The 21,010-nt window shown below is 39.1% G+C and overlaps 1 protein-coding gene across 1 annotated transcript; it reads left to right on the top strand.

Moving 5' to 3' along the window:
* The first annotated feature begins 1,370 nt into the window (after nt 1–1,370).
* HHIPL2 (HHIP like 2) lies at nt 1,371–20,694 on the top strand. Its single transcript, XM_072410471.1, has 9 exons — nt 1,371–1,826; nt 7,947–8,596; nt 10,757–10,900; nt 12,662–12,993; nt 13,535–13,661; nt 14,880–15,025; nt 15,736–15,817; nt 18,635–18,717; nt 19,293–20,694. Exons 1-9 carry the CDS (start codon nt 1,500–1,502, stop codon nt 20,231–20,233), a joined length of 2,832 nt encoding a protein of 943 aa, XP_072266572.1. The 5' UTR covers nt 1,371–1,499; the 3' UTR covers nt 20,234–20,694.
* The last annotated feature ends 316 nt before the right edge of the window (nt 20,695–21,010 follow it).

Genomic DNA, 21,010 nt, shown 5'->3' with positions numbered 1-21,010 from the left:
TGCCTCTCACATATGCAAGCAAGACTTTATTTCCTCATATTAAAATTGATGAGGTGTAGGAAATACAGATCCACAAAATGGATGAAGCAGATGCAAGGAGATTATTGCACTGCATATTAATTTTACTTTACATAAAGGATAGACAGATAAAAGTTTAGGGTAAAGTAGGTTTAAGGTAAAGTTTAAATTTTACAAAAAAAAAGGTAAAGCCCCTCTCTTTCTCTCCTTATTGCCGTGGCAATAAAGAAAAAATGGGAATGCAGAGACTTCTGACATACATATGTCATGCATCCCAGGAGGCTTCTGGCTGCTCGTTCTGTGCATGCATAGAAGCAGCATTTTCTTTAATGGGGGCAAAATGCCGATCTCATGCATGCGCAGTGAGATCTGCACTCTTTTTTTCCCATTTACACCAGGCCTTGTCACCTGATCGCAGTGCGAGATTGGGTGACATAGGCAGAAGCCGAAGAAGAAGAAGAAGAAGAAAGGAGATGGCGGCCGAGATCAGCAGAAGCAAAGGTAAGTTTTTTTAAGTTTAGTTCCACTTTAATTTGGTGAGACCAGCAGTCAGAGGCAGCAGTTCAATTACGTCACTCAGGGCACTGCTATCCTATAGGAGGAAAATTAGGACAAAAGTACAATTTTCAAGGTACTGCTTAAATACTAACAGAGCACAGTTTACTTGGTAGTTGATTTGATAATATAAAACAGAAAAAAAGTATTTATATTCCAACCACTAAAAACACAAGGAGAGTTACTCAGTCCCTAGAAGTGTCCAGATTTCCCATTGTTGACCAATAAAAAGACTCCTGGTTATAATTTCAGAGTTTTGATAATAGCTAAACACATTTTTAACATGTATCTTTCTAAAACCACACATGGTAAAAGAAAACAATTGAAACTGCTTTGGACAGAGAAGTTTATCCAAAAAAAAGAAAAATCTAAAAAAAATCTAAAAAATCTACAGGTCCAGTTTATGGATAAAACTTTTTCCTAAACAAATGAATTTTAAACATTTTGAAGCACTACCACCGTGCAGTTTGGAAGGACTGAAAAGCCACAGGCACATAAAACATGAAAAGTATTAAGAAGAATGTTCTTGCCAGCTGTGAAATTCTAACTCTGTACCTTTCCAAGAAAATGTAAAATAAAGATTCACATAGGGTATTTCTGGTGTTTCAAGTTATTGCAAATGATCTTAAAAAAAAAACGCTTAAAACTGTGGACACGGGAAAATCCTTTGGATGGTCCTGGAAGATTAAGGAATGAAGTTAGACAAAGTGACCACCAGATGGAAGAAAATTAATTGGATTTGTTGAAGTTTGTGGGAGGATTTGTGAAGAATTGGGAGGAGCAAGAGAAGTGAAGACCAGGGAAGGTATAGACATAGTGGTGATGGTTTCAGGAATGGTGGGAGGTTGCTAGGGCTGGAATAATGCAGAGCAAAGACATGTTTATATGTGGTGGCCACAGGGCATGAGTTGTAGACCTTAGTGAAGATGACTTCATGCGTGGATGCTCTTGGATGCGTCTTGCTTTTGTACCTACACTGGAAACATGGGAAATTCTCCAAAGGTTTCTTCCTACTATCAGCCTTTACTATCCTCCTCCATACAGGTGTCTTCAGTCACCCACAGTGCCTGGATTCAGGACCTCCATTCAAACCCCCTGTACACTTAGAGTTTTGTTCCATCTATGAAGAGTTTGGATGCTGTGACCAGGATAAGGACAATATCATAGCAGAGACATACTGGTCAGTCATGGACAACTATGACTATAAGGAACAGGAACTTTGTGGTGACTATGTCAAGAACATTCTATGCCAGGTAGGTTCTGTTGTTCTGAAAGGGTAATTGACCCAGGGCATTTCTGGATGAATGTGGAAGAATGGGGGCAACAATTAACTCTGCAGATCCCTGAGCTTGTGTTATCAGTTTTGTGCATACAAATGACAAATGTAGCCTGTGATGACAACATAGCAGGAATGGGGATATCTCGCACAAATCTAATGGAGAGATGTGAAACCAGTGGGAAACGCTGGCCACCAATGTCTCCCCATACCTGAAATATCAATTCTGGGTTAGGAAGATATTGAACTGAGTAGAGGTTGGATGTCATTCTGTCAAATAGACAAGTATGGAAATAAATAGCAGATAGAGAAAGAAAAAGAAGAAAAAGAAAGAAAAGAAAGAAAGAAAGAAAGAAAGAAAGAAAGAAAGAAAGAAAGAAAGAAAGAAAGAAAGAAAGAAAAGAGTTGACAGATTTATAAATAGATAAGGTAGATAGCTGATAAATAGTACATAGAGAGATAAATAGAAGATAAAGATATGGAAAGGTAGATTATAGATAAATATTGGACACATATCCATGGATAGGTTAATAAAGAGATGCATGGTATAAACAATATAGAGATAGAAAGTAGTAGACAGAAAAGAAAGTAAGTTAAGAGAAGAGAAAGAAAGAGAGAAGAAGGATAATGCATGGGCGGAAAGATATAGAGACAGATAGATAGATAGATAGATAGATATAGAAAAGAAAGAAAGATAGATAGCAGACAGTTGGATAGTAAAATAATGAACAGATATAGATAGCTGGAAATTGGATTGATAGATAGGCAGTAAAAAGATATAGATAATGAGATAGATAGCAGATATATGGATAAATAAGGCATAGATACACATAAATAGTGAAGAAGAATAGAAAAGAAGGAAGGCTAATGTATAGGCTAACAGACAGATAGATAGATAGATAGATAGATAGATAGATAGATAGATAGATAGATAGATAGATAGATAGAAAATAGAGACACATAGAGATTTAAACTTAGATAGATAGCAGATAGGTAGATAGTAAAATAATGTTCATATAATGCAGTTTGAGATCTAGCGACATAGTCAGATAGCAGATAATGAATGGATAGATAGCACAAAAAGCAGATGCATAGAAGGTAAATAGAGAAAATGATAGATAGAGGGATAGATAGATTATAGCTAGATAGATAGATAGATAGATAGATAGATAGATAGATAGATAGATAGAGGGATAGATAGATAGATAGATTATAGATACTGCATAGATACACAGTTAACTCACAGAGATATACAAGTAGATAGAAGATGAAGGGATAAAAATACCTATGCTAAGCAACATGAATATCCAGTTTGGGGTTGTTCTATCTTGTTCCAAATTGTTGCAAATTTCCTTCCATGATATCTCCTAGATATTAGCATTGCATTGTTCTCCATTCATCTCCAGAATGATTTGGGGCATCTCCAATCACAAATGTTTGCCTGTCCCTCTGCCATGGCACAGCTCTTAGTCTGATGAGATGGGAGAATTGAATGCAGCTGAAGTGGGATGAATCTTTGCTGTAGTCACACACATGTGGCACATTCTTTGTGTTTTCCTATTGATGTGTTTCCTATAGCAGTAATGTGATTTGGCTGGCAGTGTTTGAGTTTTGAATGTGATTGTGTGAAGTAATACAAATGTCTATGTTGGACACATGTCTAGTGTTCAGCACTATAAATGCAGAATATCCAGTTTTCCTGATATATTGGATATTATTCCTCTGTACAAGGAAATGCCAATGTAGTGTGCAAGCATGGAATCTGCATGGAAAGCACATGATGAAGGCATGGTATATTACTGTCCAATATCCACAGGCACACTGTATCCATCTATTTCTGACTCTACAGGTGTACAGTTCTGTGAACACAGATTAGGAATAGTGAGACCCCCCATAATAGGTACAACAGGTACACAAACCTAGGAACACAGTGCAGAGATGGCGGGAGCCCTCTATAAGAGATACAACAGGTGTGAAGACCACCACTCAGCACCGGGATGTTGGGAACTCCTCATAATGGGCACAACAGTTGAATAGAAACATGAACGCAACAAATAGATGGTGAGAGTCCAGCAAAAAGACTTCATGAATGGAATAAGTAATACTACATAGTCTAGACCAGTGTTTATAAACTAGGCTTCCTCCAGAGGTTAATAGGGATTCCCTCGAACAATCAGCATTTTGGACCTCTCAGGCCAGTATAAGTGACCCCAATGATCTTTTTGGCTGGAAGGGTGACATCCTTCCCAATGGCCAGCAATGTAGGAGGAATTCTTCCCACTGATCAGCACACTGTAACTGTGGCTATAGTAATTATAGAAGGGGTTCTCTGGTTCCTGAAGGGTTCCTGAAGGGTTCCCCATGTTTAAAAAAAGGTCAAGAAAGGTTGGTGTAGGGTGTATTGACCTTTTTTTTATTGGTAGATTTGGCTATCGTCACAGTCCTTCCTTGCTTTTATTATATTCTTCTCTTCTGACCCCAACTAGCACCAATCCAGAGAGAAAGAAAATTCCTGCTAATTCTCCTAAAGCTGATCAAACTCATTGTGTTACTGAGGACTCATAAAGACAGGCGTTCTTGTCAAATGCATTCAAAAGCAACGCTGCACAAACACGTGTTTCAATAGTAAACACCATAGGGGAGCTGCAGTCACCGCTCCATAGGACATGCCAAATCTGAAGAAACGCAATGCTAAGCAATGCAGCAAAAGTGGGGTAAACACAATTTCTGACGTTCCAACTAAAATACTACATTGAGGTCAATGCGAAATGTCTTAAATGTTTGAAGCACTTTAAACATGACATTTGGCAGGAAATACAGGGATCACACAGCTTACTGCACTTAGCCAAGATATATTTAGTTTGTCCATTTTTCCAACATTGCCTATAAAATGCATGGTCCTGATTACTTGAAGTTTGTAATTTCTGCTAATCCACACCACATATGTCCTAAATAAACAATATTGGCAGCAAGAACATAAATTCCATGTGAAAGTTATACAACTTTACTACGGCCAGAGTGCTTTGATGAGTTATCAGTGATAACATTCACTTTTATTGTCCATATTGACCCTGCTATAAAAATTGTTATGTGTTCCATTTGCATTACAAATGAAATAACACACCAGCAAAAGTATTACCTTGCACATGATTGGGTATTCTTAGCAACATGTTTTTAAGTTTCTTGCATATGATTGGGTAATCTTTGGAAAGTGAATTACAACCACAATGGAGAAGACCCATTCCAGGTTTGCTGGATCACCCAGCTTTACTGATGAAAGTGTATTCTCTCCAGCCTTGGAGAGCTTTACAATTCAGGCCCTATGAGTGTGATGATGTAGCCTCTCCCTCCCATTAACAGAGAATAAATATTGGTCTTGGAAACAGAAACGTGTGATTAATTACCAGTCAACATATCTTTCGTTGTCTCTTTTTGTACCTAAAAAGATAAAATCACCTTATTCAACCAACCAGGTCCCTTCCCAATGGAATCTGTGGGCGCAGGGGACCTCCAATCCATATCCATTGATGTGTTTGCACTGGCAGCCCCCAGCGCCCACCTTGTGATAAGACCTATTCTGGATCTGGAGAGGACCCCACCAATGGACAGCCAACCAGAATTGTCCATGCCATGCTTACAGTGACATGTACAACTGATAAAAGACCCAGCCCCCCTGCATGGAGAACACTGATGTACAAATTTGCATGGAGATAAGCTTTAAGCAATTATTGCATAGTTTTGGATTCCAGATTTAAACCATATGCATATAATGATTGTTGTAAAACACCCAAACTTTGTTATATTGATTTTTCCAACCCTGTCAATTATACTTGATCTGTATAGAAATGTGGGGAAAATGTGATCATGATTAGTATGATGCATGTATTGGTACCAGAATACAACATTACTTTCTTTAGTTGTTCTTCAAATATCCCAACCCTTACATTTTTCCCATTAGAGCACCTTGGACCTTTGTATATGGCCCGAATTCCAAATATTTGCATAATATTTAGCTTCCTAAAAATCCAACAAGGCTGAGTTTTTATAATTGATGAATCTGGAAAGAGTTGATGGGATGGAGCAGAATTTAGCCAAAGGCCAACAGAGAAGTTGCATGATGCAATAAAACATCCAAAACAGACACAGGAATGAGTGGTTTACTATGAGAAACATTTTAGAAAATTGCCAGATGAAATAAATAAATGTTTACAATCACTGCATGCCTATGTGTGTGTGTAGTATTCCGGATAAGATGGGTTAATGGAAAACATACATTTCTTCATCTTCACATGGGGTAATTGTTGTGTAGGCAGAATTATGTACAAACTTTTCTGGATCCAAAAACTTCCTGGCCATGACCCACTTAAGCTGTCCAACTTACTCATGTTGGATATAAATAAGCGCTGTAATATTAAGACATCAGAAACTATAGGAATTCTTCATCTTGCGGTGGCAACCACAAAAACATACCCTATACATATGTACAAATTGTACAGCGTAATAAATCCTTTCAGTCCCAGGACATAAAGAGCATCAAAAGGGCAAGAAGGTCCTCCTCGGTGCAACTGTCTACAGTCTACAATATTATATATATTACCAGTCCTGTGTGTCAGTACTCTCAGTTATGAATAATTGCAGCAACGTGACTCAGAGATTAGCACTCTGGCCTTTGCAGTACTACTTCCTAGTTTCAAATCCCATTCAGAACACTATCTGCATGGAGTGTGTCTGCGTGGGTTTCCTCTGGACACTCCAGTTTTCTCCCACATCCCAAAAACGTGTTTAATGGTTTCCGCTCAATAAGCTACCTTGGTCTGTAAAAATGACATAACTATGGTAGGGACTTCAGATTGTGAGCCCCTCAGTTAGTGATAATACTATGGACTTAAGCGCTGCATATTATGACAATTATTAATACCAATGAGCAAGATGGAATTTGTTTTAACATTCCTGGCGGTAACCACGAGAAAAAGGTTGAGAAAGCAGTAACCCCGAGTCATGTGTAGGTAAACCTATGGGAAAGATAGTAAATACAGTGCGTACCTGATCTGCCGGCACCCCCCCATAGTCCATCGCCTTCTTTGTCCTCTTCCTTCTTCCTCCGGCCGGCTTCTGCACACGATGAGCCACCGGGGAGTTCCCGGTGACGTTGGTGCGTGTGTACGTTGCGGGCGGGAAATTCAAAATCCATTTGTATTGCATTCAATACAAAATAACTGTATTGAATGCAATACATTGGATTTCTATGTGTAAAAGCAGTACATTGTTTTCAAGAACATTTATTTTACAGTACATATGTTAGTATGAGTATAATATGTATTTTTTTTTAATTTAAAAAAAAAAAATATATTTTTTAATTTACTTTTTAAAAAACTTTATTATACTCATACTATTATAATATGCTGAAATTTTCAAAACAATGTACTGCTTTTATACAAAACCGGAATTTAAAATATAAAACTGGAAAGAAATGTACCGCTAGGGAGGTTAAGTCACCCCCAAGCTGAACTCCAGCCTTTTGGGGTCATTCAGTTGCAGAACTGGCCACTTGGCTACAAAGAAAAGTCAACAGTGTTCTTTCAATTTTCTTGCATGGCTGTCTGCTCCTTACAACTCTCCATTACACCTTAGGTATGCACACCATGACCCATCTCATTCATGAAACATAGTCTGCAGTGTGTTTATTGTAAGGCATATTTGAGTGTTCTCAGGGAGAACTGAAATCCTTTTGTTTGCCCTTTGATATTATTACATGGCCCACCAATGTCTTAACTCTGGCAGGATTGGGAGAAGAAACCTAAAAGGCCACCCACATACTTTTCATCAGATGCAAAGCAGGAATACCATCGTCCTGATACCATTGGATTGGCGTTCTCCATTGGAGAAGCGATGGCCCATGTTCTTTCCATACCTCAGAATAAAGCAGACAGTTAATGTCGTCACTCTGTAGATAAAGGAACATAGACTGTCAAGATTGCCATGTTTTTAACAAATATATTCAGGCAGTTGGAAAACTAAATGTAGCATTTATATACGTGTCGCTAAGCCATATGCTTATGTTCTCTTGCTTCAAAATTGATTTTTATTTTGCTTACAGGAGTGTTCTCCATATGCTGCCCATTTGTATGATGCTGAAGACCCACGGACCCCACTGAGGACCCTTCCCGGCCTGTGCTTCGATTATTGCTCCGATTTCTTTTATAACTGCCATAGCACCATCTTCCTTCTCACCAATGATACCACCATAAGGGAGTCAGCAAAGGACATGGACTTGTTTTGCAATCTCATGGAACTGCCCGATCCAGATTATTGTTTCCCCGATGTGATCCAAAACATGGACCTCAACAATAATCTGGGTGCCGTGGTGGAGGACCAGGAAGGATGTCTCAAGATGTGTTTGGTGGAGGTGGCCAATGGCTTGAGGAACCCTGTGCTTATGATCCATGCTAATGATGGAACTCACAGGATGTTCATAGCGGAGCAGGTTGGAATAGTCTGGGTTTACCTACCAGATGGCGGACGGTTAGAGGAGCCCTTTCTATATTTACAGGACAGTGTGGTGTCCACCCCATGGCATGGGGATGAAAGGGGTTTTCTTGGCATGGCTTTCCACCCTAAATTTCGTTACAATGGCAAATTCTATGTTTACTATTCTATCTTGGATGATGAGTATGTGGAGAAAATCCGAATCAGCGAGTTCCGGGTTTCACATTATGACATCAATAAAGCGGATCGGAGAACAGAAAGGTAAATGCAATAATATGAATGTAACATAGAAGGGAAAAGTAAGAGGTGTATTCAAAAATATTTTGCTAGTTTTGTAACTTGCACATATATTTCCAACCCAGAATTACTTTTTAACATTTCCAAAAAATTTAATTTTCAAGCCCACCCAATTAGCCCAGATTTGCTCAGGAGAAACTTTCACACTCTAGATATTTCCCATCATCTGTTTTTCAATAGAAAAGTCCTTTCATGTACTATTCATCCTTTTATTACCATCTGTTTTGCCTTTAATACTTTGAGTCATTGGGCCTATTAACAAATAGCAAATAACTTTTAATAAATCCATTCCAGGTTTGCTGAATCACTTGGCTTTACTGATGAAAGTGAATTCTCTCCAGCCTTGGAGAGCTTTAATAAATCAGGCCCAATGGCTCAAAGTATTAAAGGCAAAGGCAATATAACAGCTCGGTACCACACATTAAATATTCAAACTGTGACAATTTTTGTTGCAATCTCTTGAATGCCTATAGACATTTATGGCCAATTAATAAAAAGAAATGTAGGTTGTGATGGGTTGGGAGAGAAGTCTTATGACTTTTCATACTTCCCTAGCTCTCCATTTACATGTTTGGTGGTCTGTATTGTTAAAAAGCAGTCCCGAATATTAAGCACACTCCATGCTGCCTCCAATATCTGGACCTGAATGAAATGTACACTTATGTACAATACTCCAATTACTTATAGACATTATACTCATTTTACTGATCTGTATACTAGGGATTCATATGTAAAAGGGGATCAGGAATATCAGTTCCTAATATTTCTTTGAGAAGTAGTTTCCTATAAACCTACGCCAAAAGCATTGTTATTTTAGGAGCTGTCCAGCACCGACCTTCTGCTAATACATGTGCTAAAGGTTTCATTGTTTATTTTTCATTTTGTATTTTGGGGTCAAACATTTATCACATATTCCTGTAGCCATTATACATCAGCCTGGTAAATGGATTGCTAGTTTCTAGCTGATGAGTGTGCAATCATCTGCCCAGCACTGGGATTGTATGTTGGGCAGCATGGTGGCTCAGTGGTTAGCACTCTGAACTTTGCAGCGCTAGGTCTCAGGTTCGAATCTTAACCAGGTCATTATCTGTGTGGAGTTTGCATGTTCTCCCTGTGTTTTTGTGGATTTCCTCCTAAAAAACATGCTAGGCTATTTGGCTTCCCCCCAAAATTGACCTTAGACTGTAATAATGACATATGATTATGGTGGGAGTCTAGATTGTGAGCTTCTTTGAGGGGACAGCTAGTGACAAGACTATGGACTTTGTACAGTGCTGCGTAATATGTTGGTGCTATATAAATACTGTGTACTATTAATAAGCAGAGAGGTCCACATTCATCAGTACTTTATCTCACAATAGTTTAATACTAGGAACCTAGTGCAGTGGCCAGTAGGGATCACAGATTTAAAAACACAGCCACCTTGAAGTAAAACATTACTAACATATTACTCCCCTTGGCACCTTTGTTCAGGCATTATAAAGGTTCACCACCTAATTTGTTAACCTGTCATGCATGCTCATATACTCATGGTAATCCTGGATAGACAGCAATACAAACCTGACACAGGTTCCTTCTTGTGATCCTTCCTAAAATTCTAACAGTTCTAAAAAAATTTTTTGGCTGGGTTAGGATTTAATTCATTTTTGGTTTTATCTTAATCAAATGCAAAATGATGCAGTAACAATTTGATTTCTGCAAATGTGTGAAAGGATACGCATGCGCCATACTCATGGCAACAAATATTCATTTTAAAATGCACCAGAATATAGTGGGACTTAAATACTTCCCAAAAGCAGAATAGATATCTTTTTACAATTTTATAGAATTCCCATGCAAAAATGGTAAACTGAGAAAAAAAGAGGGAATATGGAGGCTTCTTTTGGTGACCTCATCTGAAAAAGCTTGCTGCCTTGTTTGTTTGCCTATTTAGTTGCACTGACCTCAAACAAGGAATACAATGGGCAACCAGGAGTTTTGTTTGTTTTTATGAATACTTGTTATAGGCTGGAGACAGATAGAGATAGCACTGAAACCATCAAAGTAATAGGAGGTAGGCAATGGAAGTCTATAGTTCCAGTCTTTAAACAATGATATATAATGTCTATGTTATCTCCTGCATAGGTATATTTTGGAGGTTGTGCAACCGTCCAGAAGCCACAATGGGGGTCAACTGCTGTTCGGCACAGATGGATATCTGTATATATTCACCGGAGATGGAGGAGAACTGGGTGATCCACATGGAGAGTTTGGAAATGGACAGAACAGGTAAGCCAGAGAACAATACGTAGAATGTTATAAGACAAGTAAACCACGAGAAGGGCTTTTCTGTGTCTTTTGGAGTGACCTTGTCTTATATTAAGTAATTGGATCTAGTCTTGCTGAATCATGGGGAGCTGACATGAAGTTCTCTTGACTTATGGAGTTAGGTGGATCTGGGTTTCAATGCCAAAATAACAATGACTTGCTTGGTGATTAGCTTCTTATACACCCATGTCAATAAGATAATACTCAGCTCAGATATTGGAGTTAACACATGGCTGTCTCTTTTTTCTCTCAGTGGCTAAACTCAGTGGTTAAACGCCTTAAAAGTAAAAAAACACTGTTTGGGTTGCTTTTAAAAGTAACCCAATGCTTTGCCATTAAAGAAGAAAGGGCAAAGAACAGGAGCGCCTTAGGCAGGCTAGATGTGTGAAGATGTCTCATTGAGAACAATGGAATCTAAATCAACAAACTGAGGTTGCTCAGATGCGGCCAAGTTTGTCCATTACCTGATAGACTGGAAACAAAGAAAGATTGGCCACATCCCAAGAAAATGTACTTGAAACTCTGTTTTCTCTTATAGCATGATTCTCGTATCCTGAGGTTGGTGATCTGTGTCCTATCAGACCATTGGGTTGGGAATGGGATCAGGTCATGGAAAGATACTCCAGGACTTTCCATGAAATAACAGGGAGGAAAACTAATCTGAACAAAATACCATGAGCCTTCTCCACAGTCTATCTCAGGGGTCCTCAAACTACGGCCCGCGGGATGAATACGGCCCGCTGAGGTTGTCCATCCAGCCCGCCGGCCGCCGAGGCTGCTTCTCCTGCCTGAGCTCTGGCTGCCTGTGATCTGCACTCCAGGGAACCCGGTCACGTGACACCACTGTTGCCGGGGTAACTCTGGAGCTGTCGGGCGGAAGCCATCAGGCAGAGAAGGTATGAGCAGAGACTCACTGCTGCCTTCATCCACTGGCTGGTTCTCACTGCAGTACAAATGTACATGATCAATGTACATTTGTAAATAGTATAAACATACTATGCACATTGATCATGTACACATGTGCTGCAGTGTGATCCAGCCGATGTATGAAGGCAGCAGTGAGTGACAGGTAGCAGACACTGACAAAGTTTTTTTAGCACCCCTTTTTTAATTAATAAAAAGTGTGGGGTAGTGTTGGGTGTAGGGTAGGGTGTATAAAAAGAAGCAAATTAATGAATTGCTTGAGATTATTCATTTGCATGGAAAATGCAAGATAAATTTGCATTTTCAATACACACAGTGAAAATTCAAATTTAACTGTGCATTTTCCATGCAAAGGAAAAATCTCAAGCAATTTTAAAGAAAAAGTAAACGCCACTTTTTTTTTTTAATGATCGGCAAGTGTGCTGTGCATATAGTATTGTTCTTTCATGTTTTTTATACAATAAATACGTTTTGTGCAGTATGCATAAGAATCTTCTCCTGTTTTTTTTCAAACTATAGTACGGCCCCCCCACAGTCTGAGGGACCGTGAACCGGCCCCCTGTTTAAAAAGTTTGAGGACCCCTGGTCTATCTCATACAATATCCCACTTTATTTAACACACTTAGAAGCTTTTGCTTATTTTAACCTCCAGGTTCAGCTTTTATCCTCAGTTTTGTTATGCTCCATATATTTAAATAACAGGCGTCTCTGTAAAGTCCACTGTACACTCAAAAACATAATATTGAATGAGATAATACACAATTATCATTGATATTTCTCCCATTTTTGACTTTGTAGGAGTGCTCTACTAGGTAAAGTTCTCCAGATAGATGTAGATGGAGAACATGCTCCTGGAAAACCGTACAGAATTCCAAAGGACAATCCATTTGTGTCTGAACGTAGTGCAGCTCCGGAAGTCTATGCCTATGGGTGTCGTAACATGTGGAGGTGCTCCGTGGATCGAGGCGATCGGGTGACAGGGAAAGGAAGAGGGAGGATATTTTGCGGGGATGTTGGCCAAAGCAGATATGAAGAAATTGACATCATCGTCAAAGGTGGAAATTATGGATGGAGGGCCAAGGAGGGCCCAGAATGTTTTGATATCATGCTGTGCCTCAACTCCTCCTTACGTGAGTGCCCTTTTATTATCGTCCTATCGATCTTATAGACAGGTAATTCATATTTCTTCTTTAATGTGTTCTTTATATGGCAAATAGAATATGGCATTACCACTGTAAAGGGTCAAACCGAGCAAAAGTGACATTTTAGTTATGGGTGGTATCTGGTAAGTTTTCTGTTGAGGTTGAATCCCAGATTCTTACATCTTGGATGTTCCAATGGTGACATTATTATTATTATTATTATTACACAGTATTTATATGGCGCTGGCCCATAAACATATCACAAGCTGTCCCTCAAAGGAGCGGACAAATGTAATGTCCCCACAATAGTCATTTGTCTTTAATACAGTCTATGGTTAATTTAGGAAGAATCCAAGTAACCTAACTTCCATATTTACATTTTCTCCATGTATTTATTTATATGTTTGTCTAGAGAACAGCTTTAAACTCTATTGCTAAATTATAAAGCGGATGCTTTGTATATTTCCTTTGCAATTTTTTTTACTTTTTCATGTGATTATAACTTTTTTATTTGATCTTTTTTTTATAGATGATATTCCACCAATTTTTTTTTACGGTCACAGTGTTGGCAAGTCAGTGACTGGTGGATATGTCTATAGGGGCTGCGATTCTCCAAATTTAAATGGCCTTTACATCTTCGGAGACTTCATGAATGGGTAAGAATGGGGGCAATATGGTTTGGAAATATTGCATTTTTACTAATCTTATAATAAAGAGTCAAATGTGAAATCTTGGATTACAAAACACAGTGGCGGTGGAAAATACAAAGACTTTAAGGCCGACTCTACTATACATTCTTATATGTGATGTGATCTTTCCTCCACCCAAGAGGAAGCACTGGGTTCCTCGTCAGCCAATCACTAAGCTCCCATGCTGTCTATTGGGGGAGGTCCTAGTCCCTCTGTAAGCTTTTACCAGAATAACTTATTTTACATGGCAATATACCTCTTTGCTCTTAGGAGGAAACATGGCAGGAGAATGAAGCAAAGCTCAGTATAAACAGTTCTAGCTGGTAGAGTTTAAAATGAAAAAGTATTGATTCTCCCTGTATAGACAAAGCACAGATTCACTTTAAAAATTATTTTGATTGTTTTGATAGAATTTAATGTGAAAATTTCCTGCACCAACCTCTTGTATATAATTTGTGTGCATTTGCACATCAACCTATTTGGCACTGACAATAAAACCATATGTTCTTTTGGCCTATGTTTACAACACACACTAGGACCTACACCTAATCTCTTCTACCTACCTGCTCACTTATCTTTCAGTGGCTTTGGGTTCCATCTATTTACCAGATGGAGGGGTAAATCCTTGTGGGTGGAACCTATTTTAGGAAGTACTACTGATTGGATGCCTCTGTCTGACCAGCCAATCAGAGGATCTGCCTGCACCCAGATTCCACCCTTTATTATAGCACCCGGCAGGATGCCAGTTTCCAAAAGTTTGGAAAGTAGGGAAGGTACAGAAATGGCAAAGAGTTTTTTAGAGTGTGTGCTTTAAATGTATTCCAGCCTCTATATTTAGCCTTTTATCCCCAATCTGTAGCCCTATACTCTATTGTGCTATATTTTTATGACTATACTAGAACAGGTTATTGAAAATTTATCTTGTCAACTTCAATACATGCAACAGGCAAGATAAGGTTTCAGGCCGGCAAACAATACCCTGGGGATCAAAAAAATCACACACCCAAATTCACTGTGAGGTCCGGGGAACGACAGTGAATAAATCCTTATTACAGTCCCCATCACTTCACAATTGTTACTCTTCCGCTAGATCCTCAGGGCCTTCCACTTGTAATGGAACAACATTATAATTGATGAATAACATTTTAATTATTATAAGGTGTTACTGTTTTGCTTTTCACACAGTCGGCTGATGGCTTTACACGAAGATGAGAAAACGAATACATGGACGAGGCAGGATATCTGTATGGGAGACAATACAGTCTGTGCTTTCCCGAAGTTGATAAACAAATACACCAAATATATCATCTCATTTGCAGAAGATGAAGCAGGTAACTCACTAAACGTAGACAATTGTCTTAATACTCAGTCGGGGTTTTCTTCCATTTCTGGGGAGAACAAGTTTGGTTGTGGGCAGCACAGACAGAACAGACTTTATATTAGATAACAATGGGTGGAAAAACTAGGTTAAAGTTAGGGAACGTTATGGAGGGTCTACATCAATGTTTCTCAGTCAGGGTTCCTCCAGGGGTTGCTAGGGGTTCCTTGAGCAATGAGCAGTTTGCACCTCTCAGGTCAATATAAGTGACACCAGTGATCTTTTTGGCTGTAAGGGTGACATTCATCCCACTGACCAGCAATGTAAGAGGAATTCTTCCCACTGACCACCACCCTAATATACTGTGAGCTGTGGATATAGTAATTATAGGAGGGGTTCCCTGAAGACCTGAAAGTTAGTTCAAGGGTTCCCCCATGCTAAAAAGGTTGAGAAATGTTGCTATAGATGATGCCAGATATTCTCCAGGGAAGGAAATCTTTTTGACTTGCTACAGCTTCTAACACTTTGGGACATGTCTCATTCCTGAGAGATATTTCATTTGTGGTCAGCAATTTCTTTTAAATAACCCCTGCCTCCAAAACATTTATAAAATAACATGCTACCAACTCCCGGGATCGATCTCAGATCAGTTGGCCTATTCATGGCAGCCAATACTCAATGTAGATGTAAACAATTAAACACTTTTTTTTTCATTCTTCATAGGGGAACTATATTTTCTTTCAACATCCGATCCAACCTCATTGTCTCCATATGGAACCCTGTACCGTTTTGTAGACCCATCAAGGTTTGTATCTATAGAGGATATCCAATAAGTATGAGCTGTCCAGAAAAAAATTATTGTTTAATATTAGGTTGGTTCTACACTTGCAAGCAATATACATTAATATACATTAAAACATATGTTTATTCTTAGACAAAAACGATATTTCCTAACAATTGAGATAACAGGAAAGGGATTGGACTCCCCCCTTAGTCCTTGAAGAGCAGACTGAGAGGGTCACATTGTGATACTGGTAGCTATTTTTGAATGAACATACTTAGCCAATTTTAAGGCATTTTCATTGCTATCATTATTATTTTTGGGGTTTACAGAAACTTTGGTTTGAATTTATTTTTCCTGCAAAGTTGTCCCTCCTTTGCTTGAAATTTCCACTCCAACCTCTGGTCCTTATAATGTAATTACTTTGTTGACGGCTTCCCTGCCATATGTTTTTATTATAGGCAACCTTTATGTTAATCAATGATGAAATGATGAAATAAATGTTAGTGTTGTCACAGCTAACAATGCAAGGTGTGTGAGAGAGGGGGTCACTGCGAGCACCCCATCGACCAATTGATAGAGGGACTCCATGATCTGTTGTTACACCCCAGCTAACAAAGAAACCCAAAAAGTTTGCATGCTTACCAGTAGATAGGTAAAGTAGATAGATAGATGGAGAGAACTACGTCTAGGCCAGCATTAGTAAGATATGTTGTGCTGGCGGCATTTATTGGAGATACATCTTAATTGAGATTTCTATCAGAACAACAGTGTCACACATGGTGAGCATTATATAACTACATGCACCTACATGAAGACCTGGTTATGGAGGAAGCAAGTTTCCCTGTTCCATTTTCTTTGCAAAACTAGGATGTTACATGGTAAATTTCTGACCCACTAATCAGCTGTGCGACCCACTAATCATGTGTGATTCTTTAGGAACACCCGTCTGCCACCATGCCCGCCAAACATTTCAGCATCATGGCACACTTTCCATTGGTTTTCCATAGATAAATAGATATATAGATAAGAAAAACTGTCCCATAAGGCCAATATTAGTAGGATTGGATTGTTCTGGTGGCTTTTAGAGGAGATGCATCTCCATTGAGACCTCCCACAATGCCACACATAATGGACAAATTATATACCTACATGCACCTACATGCACACCAATCTGTACTAAGAAAGTTTCTCAATTCCATTTTCTTTGCAACGCTAGGATGTTACATTGCCAAATGATGAGAACCCTAAAGAAGCTGTTGCTGAACATTGCGTAAAGGAGCGACCCAACAAACAAAGTCTTTTAGGTGCATCCACTGCCCACCATGCCCACCAAACAATGCAGCACCACGGCCTACTTTCTGTTGTACACAAAGTTTTCTAGATATAGGTAGATATAAAAAAAATAGGGGAATAGGCAAATCTGTCTCCCAAGGCCAGTAGTAGCAAAATATGTTGGGCCGGTGGCCACTATTGGTGATACTACTCCATTGAGACCTCAGAACAAAAACCCACAGTTCATGGCACATGGTGGGCATTATAAAACTACATGCTCCTTGTACACACCTGTATCTGGAAAGTTTCTTAACCCCCATCTTTGTGGTGGCTCCAAGACATGACCAAATGCTGAAAACCACCGAAAAAGCTGATGACGGATAATATGTAAGGATATGAACCAACAAACAATGTCCTTTAGGAACACCCACTGGCCACCATGCCCACCAAACAATGAAGCACCACAGCACACTTTCCATTGCATGCAAAATTGTCTATAGATAGATAAGAAAACCTGTCCATGAAAGCCAGTGGTAATCGGATATATTGAGCTGGTGGTCTATAGGGGCGATAAATCTCCACTGAGACCTTAGAACAAAACCCCCAGTGCACGACACATGGTGGGCATTATAAAATGACATGCTGCTTGTTCACACTTGGTAAGTTTCTTAACCCCATTTTTTTTTTGGCTCTAAGACATGACCAAATGCTAAAAACCACCAAAGAAGTTGTGGTTGGATATGCAAAGGTGGTACCCGACAAACATTGTCTTTTATGAGAGTCCACTTGCCACCATGCCCACCAAAGAATGCAGCACCATGGCACAATGTCCACTGGACACAGGTTTTTCCAGAGATAGATAAATAGATAGATTTACTAAGGGGAAACAGAATTCTGTTAGTTGGGGCCCTTTAGAGGTTCCTCTTTGCTTGATTAGGACTATGGTTTTTGCTCAACATGACCCACTGATTACAAGGCATGTTCTAATACATTTCACCTGTTTTGGCAATATTAAAGCAATGTACAAACACATCTTTAATGGGATATGAGCTCATGCTGGTCTTTATCTGTCCGACTGCTCCTTTCAGATCTTTACCTCTTGTTGAGAATTGTACACATGTTCTCCATTGGCATTACTCATTACAGACATAATCAAAGTCTTCTTCCTTTGAAGGATCCATTATATTTTAACTCCAGTATCCATTATACTTCCTTCCTGGGTCCATGTTTTTAATTAAAGTCGAAGCTGGATATGCAATATGGCACTTGCAGGTCTGTACCCAGGACGAGAAAGTTACATCTGTCAGGCCCTGGGCACATTGCAAACGTTTGCACTTACTGCTTTAATTTTGCCCCTCGTCTGTTCACTGTTTCAGATATACTGGGGCCCTGAGCAAGAGTCACACTGGGGCCCACTTGAATGAACACTGCAGATCCTCCAACATAACCTAATTCCAAACCAATTTATTAAATCAACCTGGTCAATTATTAAGCCATTTATTTATTTTTTTGTGAATTGGGCACTATGAGCTCCAGCTGGACTTTACAAATCTACTTTGTTTCCAGGAGAGCACCCCCTGGGAAGTGCAAAAATAATCCTACTCCAGTAAGGACCAGAAGCAATGTCATCCCATTTGTTCCACGTGAACGTAAGTAGAGATGAATACTCAGTTTTGTTATTTGTACAATGTATTATAACCAACTTATCACTTACATTATTACCAATCACAATTTTATACATGTCAAATGGAAAAAAAATGTATAATGATTTTATTTAAAAATATGGAACAGTCTTATCCTTGATTACAGTGTAATTCTAATCTAGACATCATCATTTGAAATAGGAAGCGTTCAGTAGCCCAATGAGTACCTTGACACATTTCATCCTAATTACTTCCTTGGAGGTGTGTTGGGGTATCCTTTCTCTTGCATGTAGACTCCCATTTCTGGGGGGTAGTAGACCCATGACAACAGCACTCACAATATGTCTTCAGTCTTCTGGTGGAATTGAGGACATCTTGTGAAAGAGAACACATGCTACAGGGTAGTGGGCTGGATAGAAGGTGAGTTTTGCATCCACAAATGCTTTTTGTGCCAAAATGGAGAAAAAAAAGTTGGACTTGGAGAAAGACGGTACAGTGTGTCAGAACCTACAGAATAATGACAAGTGGCTATAAAAGGGTTAATATTATGACCATGGATTAAATCATTTATTCTCTTCCAGGGACTGTTCTTGAAATTCTTCGTGAAGAAATGGAAACACAGCAGAAACCAGCCAAAAAGCCTACCAAGCCTCCCAGACCTCCACGTCCAACTAAAACTCCCATCAAACAGACTACTACCAAGAAACCATTAACAACAACATTTGTAGTGCCCACTGAGCCAACAAAGGTACCCACAGTACCTGCCATCACTGAGTTCAACCCAACAGAGAGGGCAAATGTTTCCGTTGTCATTACCACCCCATTGATAGCTCAAACAACCATAAGGCCCACCAAAGCTACCAAGGATAAAACCTCAAAAACCAAAGATAAAAGGAAGAAGGTTAAACTTTCTGTTAATAAACCCACCAGAAACACAAAGAAGCCAACAAAACATATACTGAAAAAAACATTACCAACCAAACTTTCAAAAAGGCCAAGCAAGGCGAATATATATATGAATATTCCACAGGCTACAAAGAAAGCGATGACGGTGAAGTCCAGAATGCCACCACCAATGAAACTTCCAAAGAAGCCAACGAAGAGTGATGCCCCCATGGCCAAGAATCCACAAACAACCCAACTTCCAAAAGTACCTAATAAGACAAATTTAAAAAAACCTTTGACGACCATGGTGCCAAAGAAGCCAACTAAAGGTGATGCCCCCAACGCCAAGAATCCACCTACAACCCAACTTCCAAACATCAAAAACCCTTTGTCGACTAAGGTGCCAAAGAAGCCAACTTCGACCAACACTCCAAGTTTGAAGGCAAAAGGCAAAAAATCAAAACGGCCAAAAGTTACCTTCAACAACAATAGAGAAAAATTGGGGAAATTGAAAGATTTCAAAGATAAGACCAAAAACCACAAGAAAAAGCCAAGAATGGAGTCCTTGGAGGACAACAACATGAAAGTAAAGGCAAAGAAACACAACTCAAATACACAAGGTGAACAAAAAGATTGACATCATCTACACATTTACCTTATTTGACCTTATACAGTTTGAATTTTTTATGACAGTATACAAACTTTGTTTTATGAACAAACCAAGGAAATCATAAACTGGAGGGTGACATGAATGGTCATCCATTGGTTTATAATTTTTTCCCATTATCATCTGTTGTGAGTTAATAAACAGTTGGATGGGTAAGCCAGTCTGAACTTTTTCATTTGACCAACTACAAACTCAACCACTTCCTAGGTCTCCCAACATTTGTTGAAACATGGGAACATCAAAAGAAGTCTCGTAGCTGATCCCTTGCCCACATGAAGCCAGTGACTGCTGTGAGAGTGAATGTATAGGGCAGTATATGGATGGCTCTACTTGGACTTTGCCCACCATACACTGACATGCATAGACCATAAGAATAGGGAGGGTCTTTGGCACCACAAATGACTTTGTTGGACTGAAGAAACTGGGTGAGGAACTTGAACATTAAAGGTGCAAGAGATGTAAGAAATGGTGATGGTGGACAGTTGAAAATACAAAACAGAAACTCTTTTTTTTAGACAGTTCATATTTATGTTTTACGCCATTTATCATTGCAGCTTGTAAAGCTTTGGCTTCTGTTTTCAATCATTTTTATTGTTGCTTCAGACACCATTTGATTCTCTCTCTGAATTGCTAAGGCAATGTGACCATGGCGTTTCTGAGGCCTGCAGTCTCTTGTTGCTGGATTCTGTGGACAAACATTAAGACTGCAGAAAAACTAGGGACTGTTCATGGGGAAGAATGGCCTTA

Source organism: Pyxicephalus adspersus, chromosome 4 (genome assembly GCF_032062135.1).
Source record: "Pyxicephalus adspersus chromosome 4, UCB_Pads_2.0, whole genome shotgun sequence".
Classification (NCBI taxonomy): Eukaryota; Metazoa; Chordata; class Amphibia; order Anura; family Pyxicephalidae; genus Pyxicephalus; species Pyxicephalus adspersus.
This window is presented reverse-complemented; position numbering and strand designations above follow the sequence as displayed.

Excerpts from the sequence above, each read along its gene's own strand:
- HHIPL2 (XM_072410471.1), top strand. The coding sequence starts at position 1,500 with ATGACTTCATGCGTGGATGCTCTTGGATGCGTCTTGCTTTTGTACCTA. Across the intron at positions 8,597-10,756 it reads GCGGATCGGAGAACAGAAAG|GTATATTTTGGAGGTTGTGC; the intron begins GTAAATGCAATA and ends TCTCCTGCATAG. Across the intron at positions 15,818-18,634 it reads CGTTTTGTAGACCCATCAAG|GAGAGCACCCCCTGGGAAGT; the intron begins GTTTGTATCTAT and ends CTTTGTTTCCAG.